General features: G+C 36.8%; 3 protein-coding genes and 1 long non-coding RNA gene across 5 annotated transcripts; all 4 read right to left on the bottom strand.

The window, feature by feature from the left end:
- Positions 1–228: 228 nt before the first annotated feature.
- Positions 229–6,708, bottom strand: LOC113298532 (phosphoinositide phosphatase SAC7-like). Its single transcript, XM_026547301.1, has 21 exons — positions 6,385–6,708; positions 6,062–6,226; positions 5,869–5,952; positions 5,569–5,696; positions 5,378–5,469; positions 5,186–5,243; positions 4,953–5,009; positions 4,816–4,849; positions 4,558–4,638; positions 4,352–4,458; positions 3,984–4,070; positions 3,799–3,876; positions 3,229–3,299; positions 3,050–3,148; positions 2,389–2,488; positions 1,883–1,991; positions 1,621–1,693; positions 1,347–1,440; positions 1,161–1,253; positions 992–1,058; positions 229–701 (listed from the first exon to the last, which is right to left on the bottom strand). The coding sequence occupies exons 1-21, from the start codon at positions 6,599–6,601 to the stop codon at positions 571–573; spliced, it is 2,025 nt and encodes a 674-aa protein (XP_026403086.1). The 5' UTR covers positions 6,602–6,708; the 3' UTR covers positions 229–570.
- Positions 6,709–7,260: 552 nt separating this feature from the next.
- Positions 7,261–10,481, bottom strand: LOC113298523 (catalase-2). The gene is made up of 8 exons (XM_026547292.1): positions 10,323–10,481; positions 10,035–10,131; positions 9,245–9,522; positions 8,351–9,127; positions 8,097–8,186; positions 7,925–7,992; positions 7,732–7,825; positions 7,261–7,579 (listed from the first exon to the last, which is right to left on the bottom strand). The coding sequence occupies exons 1-8, from the start codon at positions 10,335–10,337 to the stop codon at positions 7,520–7,522; spliced, it is 1,479 nt and encodes a 492-aa protein (XP_026403077.1). The 5' UTR covers positions 10,338–10,481; the 3' UTR covers positions 7,261–7,519.
- Positions 10,482–12,430: 1,949 nt separating this feature from the next.
- On the bottom strand, positions 12,431–17,576 carry LOC113298509 (ubiquitin domain-containing protein DSK2b-like). Of its 2 annotated transcripts, none has more exons than XM_026547278.1 (8): positions 17,151–17,572; positions 15,783–16,520; positions 15,321–15,541; positions 15,108–15,221; positions 14,758–14,810; positions 14,021–14,046; positions 13,019–13,090; positions 12,431–12,921 (listed from the first exon to the last, which is right to left on the bottom strand). In XM_026547278.1, exons 1-8 carry the CDS (start codon positions 17,377–17,379, stop codon positions 12,773–12,775), a joined length of 1,602 nt encoding a protein of 533 aa, XP_026403063.1. In that variant the 5' UTR covers positions 17,380–17,572; the 3' UTR covers positions 12,431–12,772. The 2 variants fall into 2 exon arrangements, with proteins under 2 accessions (XP_026403063.1, XP_026403069.1); XM_026547284.1 differs by having other exon boundaries at positions 12,450–12,921; positions 15,321–15,535; positions 17,151–17,576.
- Positions 17,577–25,035: 7,459 nt separating this feature from the next.
- Positions 25,036–27,033, bottom strand: LOC113298503. The gene is made up of 2 exons (XR_003334205.1): positions 26,893–27,033; positions 25,036–25,646 (listed from the first exon to the last, which is right to left on the bottom strand). It is a non-coding gene; the product is annotated as an uncharacterized LOC113298503 (long non-coding RNA).

Below are 27,033 nucleotides of genomic sequence, written 5' to 3'. Positions count from 1 at the left end.
GAAGCTGATGGACTAGCAAACAAAGCTGTTAATCATCATCTCCGACATTTAACAGACTCCAATACTCTGGTTCGGGAATACTGTTGTCCTAATTTCCTACAAAAGATTGTGACTGGGTGACTACCATGGGGTTTCATTCCCGGAGTTGTAAACAATCTACCTTTCAAAACAAACGAAAAATAAAACGACTCTTCCTTACTCCAAAAACTTTAAACTAGAAGATTGATATAAGAAACAGAAATTCTGATACAAAAAACTGTACTTGATAATGTTGAAAAGGATACAACCAAAACCAAGAGTAGCTTCTTTAATAAGTACAGTGGGGAAGGCAAACTTGAGATGGAAATTTGAATATTAAAGCCTGAAAGAATTTTCGTAAACAGCTGGGCACTGACACAGCAAACTAACCAGGCTACAGAGTATAAAGAAGAAAAAAAATATGAAAGCTGCAAACTCTGAAAATACAGCATTATACATGGACACGGTGAATAAAAATAGGATAAGCTGCAAACAGTGCAAATACAGCATGATACATTGAAATGGTTAGTTATATCTTGTATATCCGTGTTATCAACGTTGGGGTTTGTGAAGACGAGGTCGGTTGCAGAAGATACGTCCATTGGCTCTCACAACTGCTGCTATACCTATGCTCATGCTTGCCCACACAAGCGATAAGAATAGATGACGGAGATCATATCGAGCTGCCAAACATTAAGCGAAATAGAGTTGTAAGTCCGGATTCGATTAAATAAAACGTACCGCGTGTTTGAAGTTTCACTCATTTTTGAGATTGAAATATTCTACTTTGGAAGGTGTTCTATATTGGAATTTGGAACAATGAAAAGAATCTACAAAGAAATCTTGCAAGTAGTCTTGGATGACCAGCAAGGTTATCTTGAAATCCATTTTAGCACTGAGTCTGGTTATGGGTTAAGAAATGATGAATAGGAAATTTGGTTGAGCTATCCACTGATATATACAGTCAACTCACCTTGTCGCAGAGATATGCTCGCGAACAACAGGCCAGACAAACCCAAAGCCAGGGCCAATGGAAAAGACTGCAAAAAGCATGAGCGTGTGTCATAAATAACTAAATTAAAAGTGCTCTCCCCTGACGAGGCGGAGGTTAATGGAAACAACATGTTGGGATATATACTCACAGCGTAAGCCTCTAGGCCCCCCACTTGGGATGGAGCCATATCTCGGCTGACAGAAGAAACAATGTAGTGTCCTTGCAAGAGATCAATCGCGTCCTTGACATTGAAAAGGATAATTATCAGGATCAGTTTCAATCATTTGATGCAATTGAAACATTTTAGAGTGAACTAAAAGAGAGCAATGAGAACCTGCTTTGTCCCATCACAGAAATTGTTAAGATAATAGCGAGCAAGTGCATTCCATCCATCTTTAACAATTCCGTGGATTGTCCGCTGCCCGCATCTAGAAAGTCAAACAGATTGGAGTTGGTCACTTCCCAAGTTAGGTCTTCAAATGCACACCCACCAAGGAAGTTTAGTTACTGGGTTCAGCACTTCAGCTTCCTGCTTACCGAGATTTGGGTGTGTATTTCAACAGTAGCTAGTAAAAGCTCAAAACATATAGAGTCAAAGAAGAAGCTACCTGACATAGTCTCCTTTCAGTGCTGGGGTACCAGAATACTGAATGCTAACGTCATCCCCATGATTTGCCCACACTAAAATCGAAAAATAAAATAAAAAAATGAGGTGGAACTATGGAAACATAAAACAGAACCATCTAGATGAACATAAATACCAGGAATAAACGTAAAATTTAACCAGACTACAGCTAGGAAGCTGGACAACCGTAATGAAGAGAAGGAATTCAAGGAGATGAACCAGGAGTAATGGTAAAAGCAACTCACTTATTTTGAAGCACTCATCAAAATGCTGGTGTGTGCTAATGGTTTCCTCATCACGGAAGATCCCTACTCGACGAAGTTGGTTTTCCAACAATCTTCTTGCAATCATGCTCTGCACATATTTATACAGTATCCAATAGACGTTAGGTTTGTATAGTGAATCTCTGCCAAGAGAAATGATACGAATTCTTTTTGGTGATTGACATTGAAAATTACATATCCTTTCTTAATTTTCAAAGTGAAAAAATGGCTGAAGGAGGGACAAGTAATTAAGAGGATAAACTGTGAAAGCAAGACTACATTATATGATACTCCGTATATGAACTTTGAAATTTGTGAAAGTAGATCCTCGAACACTCCATGGACCCTCGGGAAGTCAACTAGTGATTTCTCCATGGTTCAACTGGATTGCAGTACGGAAAGCTAATACAACTTTACTAAGCAACAGTATTAGTTACTACTCCAGTACAGATGGGAAATTAACTAAGCAAGTGTGAATTCAAACTTGCCTGGGTAACATTTGTACGGTCTAAACAATCAATACAATTGGTCCTCACAACTCCAAGCTGCTCATCAACTTTTTCACCCTTTCCATTGGGAAAAAAATACCTAGCAGATTCCAGATAAAATAAACATGAAACACAGTGAACATCACGCTACATGTTAATCAAAAAATTGGAACTCTAGAGTGTGCGTCTTTGACTAGTCACATATGCATAAACATAACTAGTATATCCTCGGATTATACTTCAACACAGAAGACAAAAATGGAAACATACTGCATTTAAACAAACATGTAGTTAAGTTTGTCAACTATCTTTTCTTTTTCTTTTTTTGACATACATATTCAATGTTTTATCAAGGGGAAATTGGTGTTTCTAGACTCTCCTTGGGCTGAGAGTGCAACTAAATTTAAGTTCCATATACTCAAGATAATGGCTTAGACCAGAATGATGTCCGATGCATATATTAAACCCTGCCTATATCATCCATGGGTGTTTCGTTTTTCTTGTTCTTTTGGTTTATCAAATCTTTCAGCAATTTCTGGATTTAGTTGATCAGTGAGACTACATGAAGTTTTATGTTCCTAAATTTATCCAAGAAAGAACAAGGTTGCTTCATAAGATTCCTACATAAAGAGCAGATTCATTACTCTCTGCCATGTCTTACCCATTCTTTTTGAGGAAATCCTCTATTTGGTCATAAAGCATTGAGAGACGCTCAAAATGGACGTGGCCGCAAATCTGATGAAAATCGAAGTGCAAATACCTACAGTAACCAGTAAGTCAGCAGAGGATAAAACTAAAATAAACTAAAAGAGGGCATTTTTTCTTCTATTTTTTTTATACCTAGTATCATCACCAACAATATGCTGCATTGCATCGCCATATTTTTCACAGAGACGTCCCTCACCTCCATGCTGATAGGAGAAACGGCAGCAAAAGATAAATAGAATTAAAGCATCTCATTGATGCAAACACTGAACAACAACACGAACAATATACTACTTTTGTAATATAACATCAAACGCAAAAAATTCCTTCAAATGAAGAGATCACCAAAAAAAATATGCACTATGTAACAGAGTTTTGGGCATGCAAGTCAGATGAGCATTTGCACATATCAAGTCAGATGAATCCCTAAAATCCCTTATGCGACTAATACGCACGAACACCCGACTAGATGTTTTCAAAGATAATGGAGAACCATAAGTTGATACCGATAACTGATATGTCTATAACTACACATGGATTGCACATGAAGATGTTGAGACATGTTCTCAGTAATCAACATTCGACATATATGACCAGCCCAAAGTGTGTGCATGAAGAAGGTTATGTGTGTGTAGATAAGCAATTGAATAGATAAAAACACCAAATTAATCAACGGTGAGGAAATGTTGTTTCCATAAATAATACCTTATTGACTAGATCTACAGCCAAGACAGATCCATATCTTTTTCTCAGATCCAAGAAATGTCGTTCCACAACTCGAGGCTGAAACACAGTGTGAAAGTAGTCAATATACAATAGTTTGGTAGACAGTTGACATCCGCAAAAAGAATTTGGGAAAAAATGTAGCATATAGACCAACAAATACTCACGGCCTCCTCAAGTCTCACAAGCTCAAACTTAGGTTTATAGGTCAAATCAACAACTTGCTCCCACAATAATGGAATAGAACCTCGAATCTGCAAGAAGAACCAGTGAGTACCTATTGGAATCTGCACAACATCCTCACTAGCGTGTAATGCATAAGTTTAAAATATGTACAGATATAAGTTTGAGATCACACATTTCACAAAAGAACTCTCATAATTGGTACGAGAAATAGCAGTTATAACCATCAAGCCTTCATGAATTTTCAATAACAAACTTGAAATTCTTAAGCCTTTCGAGATCATAGCGTTCCATTTAACCAAAAACCCAGACCCGCAGAGTAATGGAAATAAACAGACAACTGAAAAATCACCTGGACAAATGATGCTGTATGTCCATTTGATTGTAAAATTTGCTCAGATTCCACAAAATTTGCAACATAGCCATCCGCGTCAGCACCTCTTCTCCACATTCGAGTACCTTCGAAAATTAGAAATATTATTGACAAAATCACGCACAATGTACTGTTGAGTTAAGAAACCAAGATGTTTCAAAATTGTACCAAGCACTCAATATTACCATTTCTCCTAGTGCATCTCCTTGCAATCAGAGTAACATCAACAATATCCTTCGCAACTGCTGCTTGAAAGTTATTAAAACGTGCTAAGCAGTTAAGGTGTAACTGGAAATGGTAAAAAAAAAGAGAAACTGAAAAATAAATAAATAAAATCAAAATAAGCCAAATGGGAGCTGGACTAAGTTAGGCAAGTTTAGAGCGACTTTATTTGCATAACATCCGATGGAAGCAAAATATATTAATAAAAATGATAAGGATATTCCCTTGGACAATAGGAAGCAAGTACGGGTCGAGCTGCAATATAATCACAACGAGAAGGTGTCAGCAGCCAGCATTGGCTATATGGTATTTATCCAAGATGTACAGAAAGTAGCTAACTTTTTGGAACATATCTAACCTTATTATCTATGAGAACTTCCAACATGTAGTTATTCCATAGGTACCTAGGATCTGCCTGCCAAAGATAAACATTGCAAAAGTAAGTAAGATAACTGCTGGAAGAGTAGCCTCATATAAAAATTAAATAGAAGGCAATAAATGACACTAGAACTAACAGAAGTAGTCTTCAGAAGTTAAATGTTTCTCATCTCGCGGCACATATGAGTCAATCAATAAATAAATAGAAGTTACCTGTCTCCAAAGAGGAAGTCGCTTTGACTCCTCTCCCAAATCATGCAACCGTTGTGCACTGCAGTACAACATCACAAGATATTACTAAACTAGAAAATTTATATTGTATAGTGAAGATTATGGGAAGGGACAATTTGTTTCAACTACAACTGTTGCAGACATACTACAAGCACAATGTCTAACAAGATTTACCTGAGTGTCAAATTAACATCATACGAAAAGTACAAACCAGTAGTCCTCTCTGCGGCACTTAGGAGCACTGAGAACTCGGATTCCATCTTTTTCTGTTAATAATGATTTGAACAACAAGCATTTAAAACAATCAACCTTGTATGGAAACAACCAAGTCTACAAAACCAAAAAGGGGACTGTATCTTATGTACCTGTTCCGCGGAGGAAGTATTCAAAGAATGATCACAAGGCAAAATCTTCAAGGACGAAACCTTGAAGATAGGATGTCCCAAATAGGATCCAACACATTCTCGCTCAGTTATCACAATTACATATACCCCTGATAAGAAACACATGTAAAATCCAGATCAATTTTACATTGACAAACTGCAGCTCTTCAGATTAATGTAGTGACCCAAACATTCAGATACTAGTTTCACATCAACGAATCTTAAGTTACATAACAAACGCTATACATGAACTTTTAAGGATTCATGAACAGAATAGCTTGCCTGCCACGAGCTTTAGCAATCCCATTACTCCATAAATAGTCTGAATTCTCGGAGCTCGAACAGTTTGCACATGTGGAACCTCATCTATAGAATGCAAATTATAATCCACTTTGTATCAACATTATGATATGATCGGCAAAGTTAACATTCATAATTACATAGAAACGAATAAATAAATGAGTAACAAACTAACCAATCATGCTCATTGCTCCATCAACGCGACTAATTGTTAAACAAGAACCAGTAGAGCCATCAGTTGGCTCAATAACATACTGATCTGGGAATTCCCATAATCGCATTCGCGTGAATAGCTTTGTCTCAGAATCAACCTTTTCCATCATACCCGGTATACAATTCGCTGAGAAACGAATTTCAAAATTAAATAACTAACCAACAATTAATCCCAAGTAAAATCAACAATATAAAATTACCACTTGAATTGAGTTTGATCGATGATCCTTAAAGTTAAAAATTGTGTGAATGAAGCAAACCCTAAAAAGAGAATGAGTGAAATACCTTTGGATCTGAGTTTGATATTATTAGAGTTGTGGAACAGGGATGAAGAAGAAGGAGAAGAAAGAGAGAGTCGTTGGGAATAATCCGTTGAAGAAGGATTTAGAAACACGAGAATGTTGGATCTCAAATTATTATTCCAGTTGGGATTGTAATTGTTGGAGTAGTGGTGGTGATGGTAATGTGGTCTTACAGCGCATGATAACCTAGTCGACAGCATGCATCATATCATCATGGAGTCGTAGTAATAATATTCTTCTGATTCTTAACCCCCCTTTCAAAGTCAAAATAACACTGGCGCGCGTAATGGAAAAATGGCTTTGCTTCTGCTCCAGGAAGAAAGTAAAATTATGCTGGTGGGTTCCACGATTCAGTGCGTCGGTTTTTTCAAATTTACCAAAAGAATCGGAACTATTTTGTACTTGAGAGTAGACTACCACCTCGTGGACAACTACGTCGTTGTAGTATAGTGGTCAGTATTCCCGCCTGTCACCCGGGTGACCCGGGTTCGATCCCCGCCAGCGGCTTTTTTTTTTTTTTTTTTTTGCTGCAAAATTTGGCAGTATCATTTTTCCGGCTTTGTGAAGATCTCAGTTCTTCAATATGATTACGTAGTACTCCATTATGCTCACAAATCCATTTCATATGCTTTTTTTCTATAGAGGAGGAAATCTATCCATCCTCATCTAACGCTACAATCTTCAACACAAGGTTCAAGGGTTACTGAATTCCTAGTGCATTATGAAAGAAGAGTTGTGAGAATATTAAGAAACATATGTCTGTAATATCTACTTTTAACTTTCGGTGGAACCCAAGCTGCAGCCAAACTTTGAACGTGTCTATTGCAAGAAATAAGAAAACAAACAGTAAGAGATGAGGTTTCAGAATAAACTAAATCTATTTTAATTTGCAAGCATCAAACTGCAACTTATTGGTACTATTATTATTACATGACTTGTTCCATAATAATCTCATCATCATTAGTAGAGTCAAGGACTTGAGATGTTTTTTGTTTTACAGAAAAAGTACACGTAACATATTTATGAATTTGGTTTTTCATCATTTCTGAGACTCGAGACCAGGCTCCATTTTCTACAATTCACTCGCTCTCTCTCAGACGTCCGTCCCATCATCAGCCTCAAAAGCTTGGTCTCACGTTAAGACGAGATGCAAGCTTCTGACCGAAAGATCTGTCAGCCTGTTAAGTGACAAACAGCAGATGTTTAAATGTTAATCCTCTCCTCTGTAATATAATGCATCAGTACATTGCTACAAATAATCCTCTGTAATATAATGCATTGAAACATACCTTGATAATAAAAATAAAAGTACCAGATGTTTAAATGTTACCTGAGTCCAGTATGAGATCCAGATGCTGCGGATTTCGTGGGTGACCCTTGGATCTGACAAGGCATCAACAAATCGGCAGAGAAATCTCTCTTGCCTGAAACATTACAAATTAACAACATAGGACATCAGAATTAATCTAAATAAAACACAACAATACACACTTATGTGGAAGGAATGACATGAGAACACATACCTGTCTGGTGTCATCGAACGGTATCTCTCACCAGGCTGTTTGAAGTTGTTCTCCTTCCCGATAATGCACTGTGTCCCATCAAAAGAAAAAAGAAACAGCTTAACCTCGAGTAATGTTTTGGGACACTAGAAAATCAATAGCTACAAAAATATGGTTAGTGGTAAAACCATACCCTATCACGTTTCCCGTTGCAGATAGCTGGTGGGATGGGGTACGTTTCGGCATGGCGAACAGGGTCAAATCTCGAGGGGAAGTAATTGACCTAGAAACAACAATAAGATTAGGGAGATAACAGAGAAGCACAAAGAGAAATAATAATCGCGTAACCCAATAGCACAAAGCAGGACAGAATGTATTTCGATATCTTATGCCATTGATATGAACTAAACATCTAAAATTGCATCTTAGAGGAAAAAAGCACAATACCTCTTCATCCCTGTGCATGAAATTCATTAAACCTTCATGGTGATTGTTGTGGTGAGCATTCTTTGGAGCATTGACTGGAAGCTGGAGATAATTCGGCCCGAGACGGTGTCTCTGAGTATCTGAGTATGAGAAGATCCTGGTCTGAAGCAGCTTATCATCTGAGTAGTAGATACCAGGGACTATAATGGCAGGGCAAAAAGCAAGCTGCTCATTCTCTGCAAAGAAATTGTCAACATTCTTGTTGAGGACCATCCGACCCACTGGCTGAAGGGGTAGGATGTCCTCTGGCCAGATCTTTGTCACATCAAGTGGATCAAAATCAAACCTGTCCTCGTGATCAGGGTCAATTGTCTGGATGAAAAGTTTCCATTCGGGATAGTTCCCAACCTTGATAGAGTCATAGAGATCCTGGGTAGCATGGCTGTGGTTAGCCCCACCAACCTTGATGGCTTCATCCTCAAGCAAACTCTTGACACCACAGGTTGGTTTCCAGTGGAACTTCACATAGTGTGCTTTGCCAGTCTTGTTGACGAGCATATAGGTGTTGACACCAGACCCATCCATGTGCCTGTAATCCTGTGGAACACCGATGTCGTCAAAGAGGAAGGCAAACATATTCAAGCTCTCTGGGTGGTGAGAGAAAAAGTCCATGATCCTCCAGTTCTCCTGAATGTGGGACTTTGGGTTGGGTTTGAGAGCATGGACCATGTCGGGGAATTTCATTCCATCTCGAATGAAGAATACAGGGAAATTGTTACCCACTAGATCCCAGTTACCCTGAAATGAATAAGAGAAGGTATAAGAGAGAAAATCATAATAACGAATAGCTGACACAACAACCAACATGATGCACATTCACCCAAGAGTATGAAGTAGGATGACCAGTCGGATTACCTCTCTGGTGTAAAATTTCACTGCAAAACCTCGAGGGTCTCTCAGGGTTTCAGGGCTTCCACGCTCATGGATAACAGTGGAGAAACGAACGATGACAGGGGTTTGAACTCCTGGGGCTCGAAGGAAATCAGCACAGGTGAGGTTAGAAATATCATGGGTAACCTCAAAGAAACCCTTGGCACTAGCTCCTCTAGCATGTACAACACGCTCTGGAATACGCTCACGGTCAAAATTAGCAAGCTTTTCAACCAAATGATAATCTTCAAGGAGAATTGGACCTGTCAAAAAAATAGAATCAATATATATTATGAAACACTAACTAATTCGAGCCAATGATTTAACTACTACATATATAAGTTTCCTTTCTCGTCGCAAAAAGCATATTAAACAATCAGTAAAGCATTCCACTGTTCTACTAACATAGTTTTAGAACAACTAATAAAAAAAAGAAAAGAGTAGCATTGACCCTGGGGAAAAAATTGTAGTTCTTTCTAATGGAAACCCAAATCGCTTAAAAGGCATCACATCATTACATCCATTAGTATGTTAAACAGTGGCATAGATATAGATTAGACAAAGTCAAAAAGTTACTAAAATTAATTAACAAACAAAATCAAAAAATTAAAAGAAAATATAGATACCTTAAACAAACAATATACAAAAAAAACTAAAGGAAACCCAAAAACATGGGAAACTACTGTTTTATTATGATGGCACTAAATAAACTAACAAAAAGAATATAGCCATATGAGATGGAATAGTAAAATTGAAATACAAGATTAATACATACCTCTAGTTCCAACAGTGAGTGATGAATTGTTGTTATAAACAGGAGCACCGGAATTTGTTGTGAAAAATGGAGAATTATGAGCACTTGACGGACGAAACTGCATCAGAATTCAACAACAACAAAAATCACATAACCAAGATTGAAAACCTTTAAAAAAAAAATTGATGGTTCTATCAAATATAGGATAAACCCAAGGAAAATAGATTAAACCCATGAACCAAACTCAATCGAAAACTCAAGAATGGAAATTGAAATTTAAAGAATAGAATTGCAAATTTAGGGTTTTACCTTGTAAGGATCCATTGGAGATCTTTGAGTTGTTTCGTTAACGAGAGAGAGGGATAAGAAGAGGAGAGTTGTTGAAATCTATGCCACCTCTTTTTTCAGATGATTATCGTTTATTTATAAGACACACGCCTCAACTGTTTTCACTTATTTAACTCTTCTCTACATTATTTATCCATCCAAACAGATAATAACAATTTCTCATCAAATTATCGCCACCTTATTAATTTCTCGTTCTTTTACGAATTAAAATATGACACATTCCATACAGTCGGTACAAATTTACGTTGACTGCTTGGCCGCTGGCCAATCTTGGTCACACGATACTAGTAGTAGTGGAATTTAAATTTAATTCCGGTCAATGTTTTTCATCGCCCAACAAAAACTTGTGTAGTACAAAGTGTGTTTGGCCGGTTTGGGTAATCCCAGCAGTAATGCATATCCAATTTTCTTTTCTTTTTTCTAAAATTAGACTTCTATTAAAGGTAAAAAGACAAACGACCACGGCAAAACAAATAGATAACTACACCTTGTTTTGCGCATTCTTGTAAAGAGGGTTAATCAGAAGCATCTAACTGGTCAAGTAGTACCTATTACTATTCCTTGTTAGTTGTTACGTTACTAAATTTGTATTACACAACATTTGATAGATGTGTTTGGGGGTCGTGTGGAGGTACAGAACTGCAGTCTCTCCAAATCCACAACTGAATACCTTCTACCGAATCAATCACCCTTACTCAAACTCTCCATTTCTACCGGAAAACTTTTACCCATACCCTTTGATTTAGTTGGTCGTTGGCTCAAGTCAAGATGAAGACAAAGAGTAGCAAACGAGATAAATCTACTTGTGGAAATTTAGGATGTGATAGTACTCGGTGTGTTAACTTTATGGCAATTCAAATACGTAGAAAATCTCTGAATATCCTTGTTGCATATGTAACCACGTTATAATCGAACAAAATTACTAGCATATACTGTAGGAAATATGCTAGGAAAAATATACTATCGCCATGCATGAGTGAAACGTAAACTGGTCACCGCTAGCTCTTGCACGGCTATGATATTTTAAGAGACGTATGTGTTTAATTAGCGAAGAGTTTCTCTTCTTCACTTCTTTTTTTTCTAAAATGCTACTATTACTACCTGCGCAACAAAATTGAATCGATCAACTTTATGCTATAAACGTGTAAGAATAAGCACCCAAGCACAACAGATAATTTGCAGCCAATTGATCGATGATAACACCACGAGAAAGGACCTATTTAAGTTTCTCGAATTTCAATTTCTCGCGGCTAAAACCAAATCCACTACCTGATAAGGATTAGTGAATGGTTGAAAGGATAGGGTCCCACGCCAACAAATTTATATGGCTTCCCGAAGATGCAAATCATAAAAGAGATGATTTTTGAGAACGTCATTCAATTCACAGGCTCCTTATCTTCTTTGTGTTTTTCTAAACCTTCTTTTACCACCACTCTTCTGACAGACAATTACGTGGTCCATTAATATTCTGCCACATGAAGTCAGATCCTTGAGACGTGTGCTTGGACTAGAAACTGGACCTTTCAGAGATCTCCTAGAAATGTGTGAAACTAACTAAATAAGGTACACAGAAAAAGAGCAATGAGTGTCATGTCCATCCATACATACATGATAGCATATGACCAAGAAGCACTGTGAAAGGTCACCATAGATTAATGGTTCGGGCCATCTTAATTTGCAGCCAACAGACACCCCACGCCTCCAAAACCTGTTTCGTGCTGTTTCGAATTCTTTTCTTCTTTCTTTGCAAAATAAAACTACCTCATCACCATGGCAGAAATAAAATTCTACAACTTCTTAGACCCCTCGTAAACAGCCTATAGAAAAAAGCTGGCGAGTTTCGATTGTAGCAACTTATCTGTGTGCCTAGGCAAACAGTGTAACAAATGATCTGGTAATATCCTACCTTATCTGCTGCTTTCAAAGCTCCAGTCCTGTAGAGGTATGCTTTGAAGTTATGTGAATCCAAAGGCACAACCTTAAAGCAGTATTTAACCATTTTGATCGATGCGAAGTGCTTAAATTCACAGGTCAAGGAGGTCCAAAAACATGAAGCAGAAACAAAAGAAAAGGAAACAAGAGATCGAGTGGGCATAAACACCATGTGGTTCCAAATCTATCAAAATACAAAACAAACCCTTAGAAGCTTGTATGTACATTACCAAAGATCTTAAAATTTGTGCTTCTCAAAAGAGAGAGAAAAACAGATAGGGGATGACCAACAAATTCAAAGCATACATCAGGAAGTTTGCAACTCTTACTATCACGATGCATACTTATTTATGCCAAAAATGGTAACCTTGATGTGCTGTGAATGCCTTTGCCGCCTCATGCCACTTTTTACGGACCAACTTATCTTTACACGCTTGCACGAGCAACACGATATAAATGGGTGGAGAAGCATAAAAATTTTACTGACCAGGGTTCCCCAAGAGTCTCTCCACTGCAGCATGTACATTTCCACCGGTGGCAGTTAGTGCTCTTATATTCTCCTGGGTGTCAAAGAAACCCATTTCTTGAAGCTGCGACAACTGTGTGGCATAGAATTGTTCCGGTGGCACTGTAACAAAATATAGAGAAGGGAAGCAAAATAAATTAGTGTTCATTTTAGAAGACACAAAAGAAACAAGGAGAAAACAAAAAAGAGAGAAACAAACCATCAGATGGAACAGCCAAGCCACCAGCACCAAGTCCGCCAAACATGTTCATCAATGACTCCAACCCCATTCCTGTTACAGGAAATGCATTTCAAGTGAACTCCAATGCATAACCAAGGATAGAAAAGCGTAAAGAAATCGAAAGGCAAGATGTCAAGAATCATCAGGGAAGATGGGCAGGGAAATGGGATAACATTTACTTTTCATTTTAAAAGACACGATAACATCTTGCACAAGTTTTACTCAAAATTTCTATATCACAAATTTAAAAATATTAAATCTCGAAATGGTTTTGACCTGATGAACCATCTCATGCAACATGGATACAACCTCACTTGGCAACTAAGTTTTCTTTTTCATGTTACAGTGCATCAATATTGCTAAAGTTTTAAGTGAATTAAGCTAGTCCTTGCTGGGTCCTCGTATGTTACTACAACTTGGGTCCAAATGAGCTGGGTGTATAGCCGAAGGGTTAACCACCCTGAACCTCCCCAAAATAAACTGACAAAAAAAACAGCAGGTCTGGATTCCTTCTATATTGCTACATCGTGAATTTCAAATCTTGAAATGGACAACTTGACTAATGAATCACCTCATGCAACATGAATACTACCCATGTTCGATCTCCTGGCAACCAAGTTTCTTTTCCATGTTACAATGCATCAAATTTTCCTATAGTTTTGAGAGGGCTAAGCTAGTCTCCTTGCTGGGTGCTCTGCTGTGACTACAATCTTGGGTCCAAATGTGCTTGGTCCATCCTGAACCTCTCCAAAATAAACTGACAAAACTCAGACAACAGGTCTGCATGCCTATCTATATTTTGTCACATACAACCACGGGTTTTTAGCGAGGCACATTGCACCATTGTCACATGCCTATCCCAGTAACTTTTAGTGGTGTATGTGAAGAATAAAAGGGGAAGGGGGAAGCAAGTGGTGATTGTCAGACTCATTGTTTCCCAAATAAAGCAAAAGGTAGGCAACATTAGAAACGAGAAGATACCTGGAGCACCACCAGCCTGACCATCCCTGCAAGAGGACATTAACAGAATATGAGGAACACAACAAAATTTAATCATACAAGTATTGTGTTTTAGTAGCAAAAAAATAAGGAAAAAAATGCAAGACTATAAACCAAACTGTGCATTATATCGAGGATATCTGCTGCATGCCTGACATTACGAAGATACGGCTGGCATAAAAGGTCAAAAAGAGTGTTCCCAAAGGTTATACCATTCTGCCTCACTGATTACATAGACATTGTGCTAGTGGCCATCCTTTTGATTCTCAACGTTTTTACTCAGTGGGCGACTGGGCGGTGCAAAAAAGACAACACATGGATTTCTCTTTCATTCTTTGCTGGTTTTTCAGATTATTAACAGCCCTCACCAAGTATATCTTTGAAAATATAAGTCAACTGTTTACAAATATCATACATTTGGCAAGCTCTTGAAAAGATCCATGAGCAAGATCAAAAACATGGTTAACCGCCTACCTAAGTATCCCTTGATCAAAGCACGAAAATACATTCTTACCTAATTTGAGACAAACGAAAAGAATCCAGGTTTGTTTTAGAAAAGGTGATGCAAAATGCATTATGTTTACATAAAAAAGCTAGGTAAAATCATAGTACAACAAATTTGTAACATGTGCAGGAAAATGACTGACAGATAAACAAATCAACATCAAGTGAGGTGCAAATTCCAAATAAATAATGCGTAACAAACAGGACTGACTTACTGGTTTGGTTGTTGCCGGTTTTGAAGAAGCGATTGTTGTAAAGCCATCATTTGCTGCAGGAAATGAAATATATAAATTGGCTGGATAGGAATAGGGTCATCTGTTATCCAACTTGCCCGGTGGTGAAGATAAAACAGAATATATCACCCAATAAAAAAAATCAACCCACTTGAACTAATCAAGCAAGCATTGATTACTTTTCCGATAATTGAAAAACCCGAAGAAAAGATAAAGAGCTATCAATCTGTTGTTCCCGATGGCTACATGCAGGCCGACATATACTGTAGTGAAAAAAAAAAAAAAAAAAAAAAAAAAAGGACGAAGTAGTTTGTTATCTTAAGAGATACTACCTGCATTGTCTCGGGAGAGGTTAGCTGGCGAAGAAATTCTGGATTCTGCATCATTTCTCGCAACTGAGGACTGGAATCAAGCAGGCCTCGCAGTTGGGGATTGAGTCCCAACACCTAACAAGCAAAAGTTAGCGTTAAAATATGAGAAAAAGTTACATGTTCAATAATAGATCAATCACAACCTGCCTGGCATATTTGATGGGAAACTAATACCTGGTTCATGTACTGAGGGTTTGAGAGAATGCTTTGCATTATCTGGCCAACAGCTGGATTCTGCAGAAGTTGATTCATTTGGGAAGGATCTTGTGCGCCACTAAGCATCCGTTCCATATCTGGAGGTAGTCCAAGCCCACCTAAGCCAGCAATATTTGGTGTCCTGGCATCCCCAGCAGGATTTGACCTTGCTGTAGTGTTTGTTGGCACACCCCCTGCAGCTGAATTCATTTATCCTTGAGACAATCTTCGAAAATCCATAAAATTATAAATAAATAGTTGATTTCCCCACAGCTGACTTAACACAATGAATAGATTGATATAATGGGTTTATTGGTCAAAATGCAAATGGACTGCAAATGAATTTTTTTCCTATAGGAAAGGTAAATGAAAAGAAGAAACAAAATTATGTTTAGATCAGACAGACCCCTGAAAGAAAAAACATAAACAATGAGAGCCTACCAGTGTTGCTCCATGGGTTAGGAAGAGGGTTAGTATTGGGTGCAGGAGAACCAGTAGCTGTTTCAGAACCAGTTGTTGAAGGGTTGGCTGCCCGGCCCCCACCTTGGTTCCCCAATGAGGCAGCGAACGGGTTTGACCCTGCGTTGGCGTCTCCAGCCATTGTTGTTGCGTTCAGAAATGGCTCCTGAACATTTTCATACATGCGCCTGAGCATGTTGAATCCTTCAGGAGAAGCTTCGATATTGCTCATTGCCCTGTCAGTGTTCCTCATCATCTCCCGCATGAGCTCAGGGTTTCTTGCCGCTTCCAAAGTCTGACGAAGAGTATTGGGATCATTAAGTATGTGTGCAAGGTCTGGATTCCTATCAATGATGTCACGCATTTGAGGATTGCCCATTATCAAATTGCGCATGAGGTCAGGGTTGTTCATTATGTTCTGCATAGCAGGCATGTTCATGATATCCCTCATCATGTTAGGATTCTGCGTTATCTGTTGCTGCATTTGCTCAAGGTTAGGGATTTCGGCTCCGAACAAACCACCAGTACCACCTAAGCCACTTAGACCACCAAATCCAGGAAACAGCGATGCTCCTCCAAGGCCTCCACCTTCATTGGAGCCAATACCCCTAGGGACACCAGGCGTGGTGTTTGCAACTGCGGGAGTAGCTCCCCCAGCACTGTTAGTAGAAGTACCTGGTAAACCACGAACCATATGAACAGTGTGCTCGGCTTGCAAACCTGCAAAAAGTGGGGAGAAAAATTCAGTGGAGGATTTGTATAGGTCGTACCCTTCTTTTGTTCGGGAAAATACAGAGATACATTAACAAATGAACATCCAAATCCAGTGTACTTCAACTTATACCAAACCATAATACTGATATATAGAGAGAGACTTATTACCAAACCATAATACTGATATATATATATATAGAGAGAGAGAGAGAGAGAGTGCATATATGAAAGATCAATCATGCTACTCTCCCCACTTGCACCGGTGGGCAGGTCGGGGGGAATAGGATCATGCACGTGGAATTGTGTAGGCAAGTAGACCTAGCATGTCAAATCTCATCCCCTTTGTTTTGCCTAGGGCTGATGCAAACCGGTAATAACATACTCAGATGTTTCTCTCTTACACATCTACTCAAATCGATCTCTCCCTCGCTTTAGAACTCTCAAACCGATTCAACATGTACGATTTAAAGGCAGACAGATTTCTCAAACTAAACAAATATAACCCTAATAGGAATTAAAAATTATGCTGCAGAAATTGGGGAATCAAATAAAGCCAAATCCATAATCAAATAAACAAACTAGAAATTATCTAAACAAGATTTTCATAAATTCGTAGATGAATATTCAGAAACATACCATAGCTATCTAGGGTTTGATCATCTTTTAAGATCCGTCCTTTGTAAATCAAACGTTGTTGTTCAACTGGAACATCGCAATTTTGAGCTAAAACGGCTTTGAACGAAGAAACCAGAGACTGAAGACTGGTTTTAACATCGAATTTTGTACCATTAGAACATCGAATATGAACAGTAACTTCACCAACATCAACAACGCTAGAATCACCGTCTGCTGTTGTTGCTGCCATAGTGATAATCTTTTACTTGTTCCTCCCCGAATCTTCAAGGGAGGTCTTGACTGTAGTTGTAATGGAAAACCCTAGATATGAAATCGTGGGAGACGATTTTTCTTTTCGATCGAGAAAGGAATTTGGAAAAAAGAAAAACAAGATGAAATTGGGGAAAAAACTGAAAGAAGGGATGGGGACAGGATAGGAATTAATTAAAGGCTTTTATTAAAGAAAAGGGGAAAGGTCATGTATCTGTTGTTGTATGTTTCCATCGCTAATTAATGAGAGGGACATATTGAGCCTTGGGCTTGTGTTGTGGGCCTTTTACTGTTTAGAGAAAAGTTGACGGTGTTCAGGGCACATTGCCCGGTGCAGGCGCAACCCCCTCCCATGAACAACACAGTCACAACGGAGGATTAGCAAACGTATATGAAACAAAATAATCATTGTCGTTGGATTTATTTATTTTTTATGGAAAAGGGGGCTTCATGAAACTCCTAAATTTTAATCCCTTCGTCTCTAATAAGATGATCTAGTTGTAGTTTGTACAAATTTTAAGGCAATGAGGAAAATGAAGTATATTTAACTATTTTTTACAATTATATCCTTATGGGCAATAATTAGTAAAATTTAAAAACGATTTATCTCTTAAACTATACCACGGTTTTTTATAAACTTTATACCGTTGAAAAGCATTTTAAAACACCTACGCAACGAATATAAACATGACTATCAAATTATACATATTTCTTATAGAAAAAATAATCAATTAAAATGGTAGTTTTAGAAATACCTCTTGATTAGTGAAATAGGTCATCTATTTATGGGACAAAGTTTAAAACCAAGTAGGTCATCTTATTAGGGACGGAGGGAGTATTTACTAGAATACCTCATTAAAATTGAGGTTTGAAGGATTACATTGATCAATTACATCAATAAACAGGACAATACAGGTGATATAAGATTTACGATCGAAACTTAAAGAAACGGGATATGAAAATCCTATTAAACTTCTGTAGCCCTTTGAAGGATTGGAAATCCTTATAATGGTTTTAAACCATTTTGTTTCTTGATCATCAAAGATATCAGATGCTTCCATAAAAGGGAAGTGATATACCCAAATTAATTTCTTTAGAAACGATCTCCATATTTGACGAAGTAGATCGTTTTCTTCCAGAGCAATGCAAATCCAAATCCACCAAAAAAAACTAATTAGAAAATATGAAAACAGGTCCTGATAATTTTGTGAAACCATCAGACCGATTAAAAAACCATAAAAATTGTTTAGAAACAATTTTTTTTATTGGAAATTTAATATATACAATAAAACAAACTCGATCCGTCCGGTATATCTGAAAAATCAAACCAAAACCGGACGGATCAAGGATTTGAGTTTTGGAAGAAAGTAGTTTTTTTTTCTTCTTTGGTTCAAAGAGAAAAAATGGGAGAGCAAATGGGACTCAAAGAGTGAAGAAATTGTCGTTGGATTTATCGGATTCGTACGCTTTATCTCTGAGAAAGCGGGGTCAGTATTTCTAATTTACAAAGAGTGAAGAAATGTGACGTCACATTTTGAGTCGCAAAACATAATTATGAGATGGTGATGTAAATTTTGGATCACTAGGAAAGTTTTAGTAATTGGGTAATTTTTGATTCATGTCAGATAAATATTGGATTATGATGTATGAGAAGTAACATTTTGAGTTAACTAAATCAAAAAAGGTCAAAAGCTAGTTTGGGAACCAAATTTCAACATTATACGTGGAAAAAAAAAATCTTATGAAGCAAAAGAACAAAACTGTGTTTCAAACTTTTGAAAACTACTTCAGGTTATGGTTTTTAAACATGCTCTAATTACAACGAAACAACAACAAAAAAGCTCTTGGTGCGTCATAAGGGAAAAAAACATTGACTTTTATAGCTTGGGAAAGCTTATGTAAACCAAAGGAACTTGCAGGGTTAACCTTTAAGAATCTCGAGGTTTTTTATCCAATGTTACTTACAAAACTAGCTTGGAAAGTATGTGTTAATTCTACCAATAAGGGGGTTAGAGTTTCAAAGGAAAAAACTATAACAATTTTTTGGGTTTGAAAGAGAAATTTGCGGGGTCTTAACATTGCACATTGTGGAATGTTATATGGGGTAACAAGGTGATGATCTGGTTGGATAGTTGGGTTATGTTTGGGACCTTTTCCAGAATAATACCATATAACTAAACGTGAATTTGGTTAATGACATGTTTCCATAGAGTATATCTATAAGACTGAAAAGGAAATGGCATCAAGTACACCACCAACTTTTTTTGTTCGGCAGCCTGTATGGACAATATATATGGATTTTATATCTCTATATCTTCACAATCAGAAAGTCTAGACAATTGAGTCCGTGAACCTGATTGTTTAGGAGAGTACTTGGGCAAACTCAAAAATCAATACTCAAGATCAATCTAATCGTATCCAAATAATTAAATCTGAATCTGCTAAGTATGAAACTAGTTATCTATCTTTCAAGATACAAATTCTATAAGTTTCTTAATTGATCACAATTAATATGGACTTATCTACCAGAATTGATTACGTACTACTTGTGTAATTCCTGGTATAAAGATAAACAATAATATAACGCGGAAAAGGAAAACAAACAAGACACAAAAAGTTTTATTAACAAGGAAAACTGCACCTGCACAAAAATCTCGGACCTCGTTCAGATTTGAATACCGAATTGTATTAATCTATTAAAGACACTAGCCTACTATCAGACTTCGCACTATAATGTAGCTGAGACCGAGTTCACCCTCCAAGCAATTTAGCCGCAGTCATGCTCCTTACATATCTTGAACCTCGCAAGTCTCTACGCAATTGATTCCCTTATTTGACGTCCTTTACGCCCTAAGAATTACTTCAGCCTAAGTGAAGGAATTTGATACCAATTTGTCTCTAACATGTAGGTCTATTCATTTTTCTTTTATATTGAATAGTCAAGGCTTGGAAATCTGTTTGCAATAGACAAATCTAGCAAACCTCACAAATCCGGAACAGTTACACTCGATTAGCTGAGAATCTTGGATTATTAACCACCTATCAAGACAACCTTAAACCGATCAATTAAGAAGAGTTTTAGATGTTTATCTTGAGAAATCACAAAGTTTGAAATGAAGAAAACTTTGCAGTTTCTATTTATCTCGTTCCTGGAAGATATTATTAAAACCTCTACAATAGAATGAACAAGATCAGGACACACGAACTACCAAGGTAAAGATAGTCGTACCTAGCTTCACGAATCCCTAACTGAAGTCTTTGAGTCATAACCTAATTATGTTTCACAGAGAAAACCTAGGTTCATAACGGACGACTCTATCAAACAACTAGGACATAAAAGTATCAGGGATTGAATTTACTGGTTGTTTGAGTCTCTTTATTTAAGATTTTCAAGACTGGGGGTTGATTAGAATTCAAGCTAAAATAACTTGAGACTCAACCAAGCAACTTCTCCGTTTAGATGAAATCCTAGTTAGGAGTCCATATTAAGCATGTGAGAAATATGTCTTGAAATCACATAGAAGAATATACATTATGGTCTGGGTACCGAAACCGTGTATAATAATAGTTCTTGGAAAATATGCCTTTCAAATTATATCATGTTCATTTAAACACTTAAGCTTTGAATCATCATGCAAAACACAAAGTGCTTTGGTGATTGATGATATCTTAGAGGTGTTTACGAGAGTCGTAGTAATGCTAAACAGGTTTTGGAAAATAGTGTATAAGCATCTGCATGATTCATACTAGGTAGGTATGCGAAACAGTACGCATACCTATGACCAGTTCGCGAATTCAACCAACAGTACGCATACCGCTTGGTTGCTCACGAGCTTAGATCCTTTGCGGTATGCGTACTAGGTATGTGTACTATATTCATTCACGAATCCATAATATTTAAGGTATCCGTACTAGGTACGTGTACCTACCAATATTCCGGAACCTCATATATTCATGGTATGCGTACCAGGTACGTGTAACTACCCTGAGTCCACATTTCATTATGTTCTTGAAACTATCTTTTGATATTTTGAAACATTCTCAAATATCACTGGGCAATTTCCAAATGATCCATATGACATAAACATAGTTCTTGAACAATAAACTGCTTCGAACTAAAATTGTTATGGATCTATGATACTCATTGCTTATATCATATTTTGAGATGTTCAACAAGACAATAGCTTGACTCGAAATTTCTTATATGCAATATTAATATTACTAGAAGTCATACGAGAATGGTAATTCACGTAAGTAAAAAGAATGGTTCAGTCTTCACATACCTCTTGTTGATGAAGTTCTTCAGATGTTTCCGTTTGATCTTCAATCTTCAATCGAGGGTTATCCATTGATGTCTGATACTCAACTACCAAACTCTAAACCTAGTCCGAGACTTGACTTTAGTGGACTAGAAATCAAGATACAATTTTGTGCATCTAACATTGACAAAAAGCTCGAGACAACAAAACTTACGAGTTCGACCGATCAGTGCTCTTATAATCTCCCCCTTTGTTAATTTTAATGATAAAACTATCAATATGTATGGATAGACGATTTTTAAGCTCAATATCCATCATGCTTGATTTTCTTAGTTCTTCAACATCGTTCTGAATTCTTCGTTCTTCAAGTTTCTTTTATGGTTCTGCATGTGTTCGTTTCAGCACCTTTGTTGTTGAAGATCCGTAGCGATAACAACTTATGAGAATACTCATTAGAACTTTTTAGAATGAAATAATTCACTTTACTAAATGGATGTTATACAAAAACACAAAATTGTTACCTTCTTCAAAGTTCAATTGCACTACAACTTTGAATCTATAGTACGGTGATATGTTCTCTCCCTCAATTAGTACTTACTTCTTTTGCATAATAGCTAAAATATATATATTATAATTTATTACCTCTTACATAATGCTCCGAAAAGCCATATGTTGTAGTAACATACTACTTAATAATTCCACCCTTTTTGTCAACGAAATTGGCAAAGACAAAAGACAGGGATCATAATGAATTAAATAAAAGAATACCAGGACTAGAGAATGCATACTAGATTTTATTTAGACTATTTCACCATGTAAACTCAGTGTCTTCATCAAGGAGATATATATGTACAAGTATCTCCTACAATTTCACAGTAACCCTCCCCACAAATATATGACAATTAATCACAAGTTCAAAATGAACTCTCCACCATTTGATGTCATTTCCGAAAGAACAACATCAACAACCTTTCTCTAATTACAAAAGAAGGATTTTCGTGGATATTAACAAATTTACTCGCAAGTTACGAACAAAGTAGATTTGAATCCCAATATTTTGCTCTCTTCTCGCCAGTTACGAACAAAGAAGTTAAAAATAACGATCTTAATGTTAGAGGCACCAAGACATAAGATTTTTCAGAGAAAAATAATCATCAACAAAAATTATTCTCTAGGCCAGTTACGAACAAAGAGGACACTTTATGTGATAGACTAAACATAAGAATTATATCTTCTTTAGCCATGTACGGGCGTAAAGATTAAAATTCTCAAACTTATTCCCTGACGTACGCATTTAAGGTGAAAAGTTGATTACTAAGAACATCTTACGGAGTCCCATGCAATATATTCACAAAAGTGTAACAGTGGGAAGATCAATGTTGCAATTCTCAAAATAGTTTACTCTTCTTTTATCCAGTGAGAACACAAAGAGTTAAGAGTTTAACCTATGAAAACATATGATATATCTGTTGTAACCACCAGAAATATGATAGTTGTTAGAGCACTACTCGGTCGAACTCGCAAGCGTTGCTATCTCAAGCTTGTTTGTCAAGTTTAGTTGCCAAAACTATAAATCTTGATTTCTAGTCTACTTATAACTAAGTCCCGGACTAGGATAAAAAGTGTAGTTGAGCTCTAGACTCCACGGCGTTCATCATACAAAGACAAAGAACTACTCAAGGAACTTTTGGAACTTCATCGACTAAAAGGTATGTGGAGACTTGAACTTATCTATCACTCAAAAGTCTATCTACTCTATCTCCTATCTTGAGACAAAAGTCGTATTGTTATATAGACTTCGATTACACACATTTGATATTTCGAGCTGAGTTTATCTCGCTTATCTATTTTTCGAAATATGTGTTAGTAATCTTTCGCTTTGGCCAAGTTCATCTTTACAAGTGACGAAAGTCATGTTGATTGTTTCAATCTTTTGAAAATCGCTTTGATGAAAAATAGTGTGTGAATAACCTCTATATAACATCCTCTAAGAATGTTTCAATGATTGAAATGAGAGTTTATAATATGTAACCATCTTTGGATATAAGCATATAGTGTGTTTGCACATTAGTGTATAAGTCCAAAACCAGGAACCAAATGTATGCATACTTGTGTGTGTACTAAATGGTTGATGGAGACTGGGTAAGTATGTGTACCTGTACGCATACTGGCGGAAATTCACGACCGTGAATTTCTGTTGAGTTTGGAAATCAAAATCAACTCAATCCGGTTACCTAAGTATGCGTACCCGTACGCGTACGCATACTGGCGGAAAGTTCACGTCCATGAATTTCTGCTGAGTTTGAAAACCAAAACAAACTCAAATCTGGTTACTTAAGTACGCATACCCGCATGCATACTTAAGTGTGTTACTTTCTAAAATTGGTTTGTTCATGAACTAAAACATTTATATATTAAGGAATGCAATTTGCAAACCGTGGCTATTATGTTCATGAATCGATTCGAGTGAATCAAAACCGTTTTTGCTTTGATTTTGTCCTGTATACTTATATGAAATCTAAGCAATTGAAAAACTCTCTAACTAGTTCTTTTGAGTCATTTGAACTAGTTATGGTGAAGATGAATATTGTAAGGACCCTCTAGCTGTCAACGCTATTTGACTGGTCTAGCGATGATCAAGATACGATTAAGACGATAATGACACAATTAGTTAATATAGAACTTATATAACGGACAGAAGATTTTGACTCCCGTCGAATCGGGATCCGACTGAAATCTAGCAACAAAGAGAATCGAGACTCGCAATTTATAAAATTCAAATATGCACGAAGACAGAACAGAACCCATTTTTTTGTTATTTTGTAATAGAAAAATTAAAATGCAATAAAATCATCATGTTTTATACTCACGGAAATGTAAGTTAAAAGTTCAAGTGCTCAAAAAAAAATCAAAAACGTCACCAGCCCATTTACTTATGTGAGCAAGAGTTTTATTTTAACAAATCAAAGTAGTATGTAATGCCATAAAAAAAAGATATTAAAGATTAAAGAACAGTGAAGGAGCATTCCCATGGTGTAAACATAAAACACCCACTCAATCCAGACGCATGTATATACGTTTACGCCTAAAACAGTTCAAAGAGTGTCTAATATGAACATAATGAATTCATTGCAAGGATGAGACAAAATACATGTTTGGATTCACAAGAGATGAATAGATTTATACAAGCTATATACTGGGTACATGTACGTAGCAAATAATGATTTCACAGGAAAATGAATATAAGTAGCTATTAATTACACTTAGAAATTCATTGTACAAATCCTATCTTAGATTAAACAAATGCCAAAAAGAACAATGGTAGAGAATGTAGTCCGTAAAGCCAAAAGCCAAGAACATCTAGGCAGCAAAATGAATTCAGAAACTAGTCCGTATAGCCCGAGACCAGACCCATTATACACGAAACTGACAAGTTTTCAATTTAAAACATATTAAAGATCCGGTAGAAGCCAACATATATATAACATCAAAGTGCAACAGAAATAACATGGGATCAAATCAAGCGAACTGAAACTACCCAGATACCCCCGTGATATACAATATCATAAGCTTAGAAAATACTAACTTTCCAAACGATAAAGCCTTCCGTAAGCTCTGCCCGACTTACTACCGCAACTTCTTTCCGTACTCCGTGGGGGGGGAAAAACAAAACAAAACGGGGTGAGTGAATGCCCAGTAGGGGTTACAAAATAATGTGCCGATTGTAAAGCAATCAAAAGGTAAATCAAACTAACCAAGTTGAGCATGAAATATAAATCTGTAAGCAAGGAGCAACAACAATGATTAAGTAGAGAAAAGAATACTTACGCAAATACTGTTTAAACAAGATTCAGAACCATAAATAAATTTACTCTACTATTCATGGCCAGTGTCACCGTCAGGGTAGTTATGGTTACCAGCCATCGTTGTCGCAACGATCTTCCGGGTTGCCACCGAGGTGGTGGGGTGCCACTTAGGCCCGACGTTCCTAAAGTAGAGTCATCTAGTTTCCAAATATGTTGTCACAAAGAAAACATCCACGAAGCACAATGTTATGGAAATCTCACAAATTCTTAACTACATCTTGTGCAAATGCATTGGCAGCAATCACATGATTAGTAAATCGTATTTTACTGAACACATGAACTGTATGAGAGTAAGAATCACTTACCACGAAACACGATATAGAATCCATGGTCAATGAAAACAATTCAAAATACTGAAAACGTTGAGTAATTATGTCATAGGTATGAAAAACAAGGAGTTAAACACTTGCTGTAAGTCCTCAAATATAAAAACAATTTCACATTTCAGAACTTAATAAAAATTAACCTTTCATAGGGAAAAGTAGAAATAAGCAAAACATCTAGTATGAGTGGGTAGAAAATAGGGAAACCACTAGTGATCAGTTAGTTGGAAAAAAATACCAAATGAGCAGAAAGATGAGACCCAATTTGGAAAATCAATGGATCAACTATAGACATGTAGTTAAGTTTTCTTATAAAATAAAACGCAATAGGACAAGGGTTGGTCAGCTGCTTACTAAATGCAAGGATAAAACATATAAAACAATTATGAAATTCAATGTCAAAGCCATTGTATCCTTGGGTACATGCACCATTATAAACAAAGTGGCATTTCTAAGATGGAAATTTAAAAAGGCTACGATTATAACTAACATTTTTAGTCGTAGATCATTTACCGCCGGCCAACATCGAATTTAGATATAAATCAGGAAACCAAAATAAATCTGTTTATGAACTCAAGCCGCATTTCGAAGATGCTGTTCATTGGGTAATTTTAGCAAACAGACAATGGCTAGTTTAAAAGAATAGTATAAGACTTGATTAGGATGGAAAAATAAAATTTGGGTGTCTGTAGAAACATTTTTAGTCTTCAGAAAACCATTTATTCAAGCTTTAAGAGTTAACTAAGTAAAATTGATGGATTTCAAACCGTGTTCAAAATTAAACACAGTTCAAGGAAACCAAAAACATGGGTACTTGAAGAAGGTATATGGGAAAAATTCATCGAGTTCATGGTAAAGAAAATAATCCAAATCATCAATCAAAATTTGCATGAATCGTATTACTTAAGAAAAATGTATTTGCAATAACAGAACACCGAATTAAAGTAGACACTGAACTCAAATAGCTATCAGTGGCAAATTTTGAAGGTAAAGAAATAATAAGGAAAGAAAACATCAAGTGAAAAATTGAGAGAAAACCCCCTACCTGTGCACAGTCCAATCTCTAGCCAAAATATGGAGACTTGACCACAAATTTGAGACAAGATTTCTTCCCTTGCTTGCGGCGGTGGTGAAGCGATAATTACAAAGGGAGGAGGAAGAAGATAGTGGGCAAAGAAAACGATGA

The sequence above is a fragment of the Papaver somniferum genome, chromosome 1 (genome assembly GCF_003573695.1).
Source record: "Papaver somniferum cultivar HN1 chromosome 1, ASM357369v1, whole genome shotgun sequence".
Classification (NCBI taxonomy): Eukaryota; Viridiplantae; Streptophyta; class Magnoliopsida; order Ranunculales; family Papaveraceae; genus Papaver; species Papaver somniferum.
This window is presented reverse-complemented; position numbering and strand designations above follow the sequence as displayed.

What these genes read in the sequence shown, in the direction of transcription:
- LOC113298523 (XM_026547292.1), bottom strand. An exon ending in TCATGCACAGGGATGAAGAG is followed by an intron (nt 8,187 to 8,350) that starts GTATTGTGCTTT and finishes TGTTGTTTCTAG; the next exon opens with GTCAATTACTTCCCCTCGAG. An exon ending in GGATCTCATACTGGACTCAG is followed by an intron (nt 7,580 to 7,731) that starts GTAACATTTAAA and finishes GTCACTTAACAG; the next exon opens with GCTGACAGATCTTTCGGTCA.
- LOC113298509 (XM_026547278.1), bottom strand. Translation starts at nt 17,379, where the DNA reads ATGGCAGCAACAACAGCAGACGGTGATTCTAGCGTTGTTGATGTTGGT. An exon ending in TCAAACCCTAGATAGCTATG is followed by an intron (nt 16,521 to 17,150) that starts GTATGTTTCTGA and finishes CACTTTTTGCAG; the next exon opens with GTTTGCAAGCCGAGCACACT. An exon ending in AACCGGCAACAACCAAACCA is followed by an intron (nt 14,047 to 14,757) that starts GTAAGTCAGTCC and finishes GTCCTCTTGCAG; the next exon opens with GGATGGTCAGGCTGGTGGTG.
- LOC113298532 (XM_026547301.1), bottom strand. Translation starts at nt 6,601, where the DNA reads ATGCTGTCGACTAGGTTATCATGCGCTGTAAGACCACATTACCATCAC. An exon ending in CTGTAGATCTAGTCAATAAG is followed by an intron (nt 3,300 to 3,798) that starts GTATTATTTATG and finishes TTCTCCTATCAG; the next exon opens with CATGGAGGTGAGGGACGTCT. An exon ending in TGATGAGTGCTTCAAAATAA is followed by an intron (nt 1,694 to 1,882) that starts GTGAGTTGCTTT and finishes TTTCGATTTTAG; the next exon opens with TGTGGGCAAATCATGGGGAT.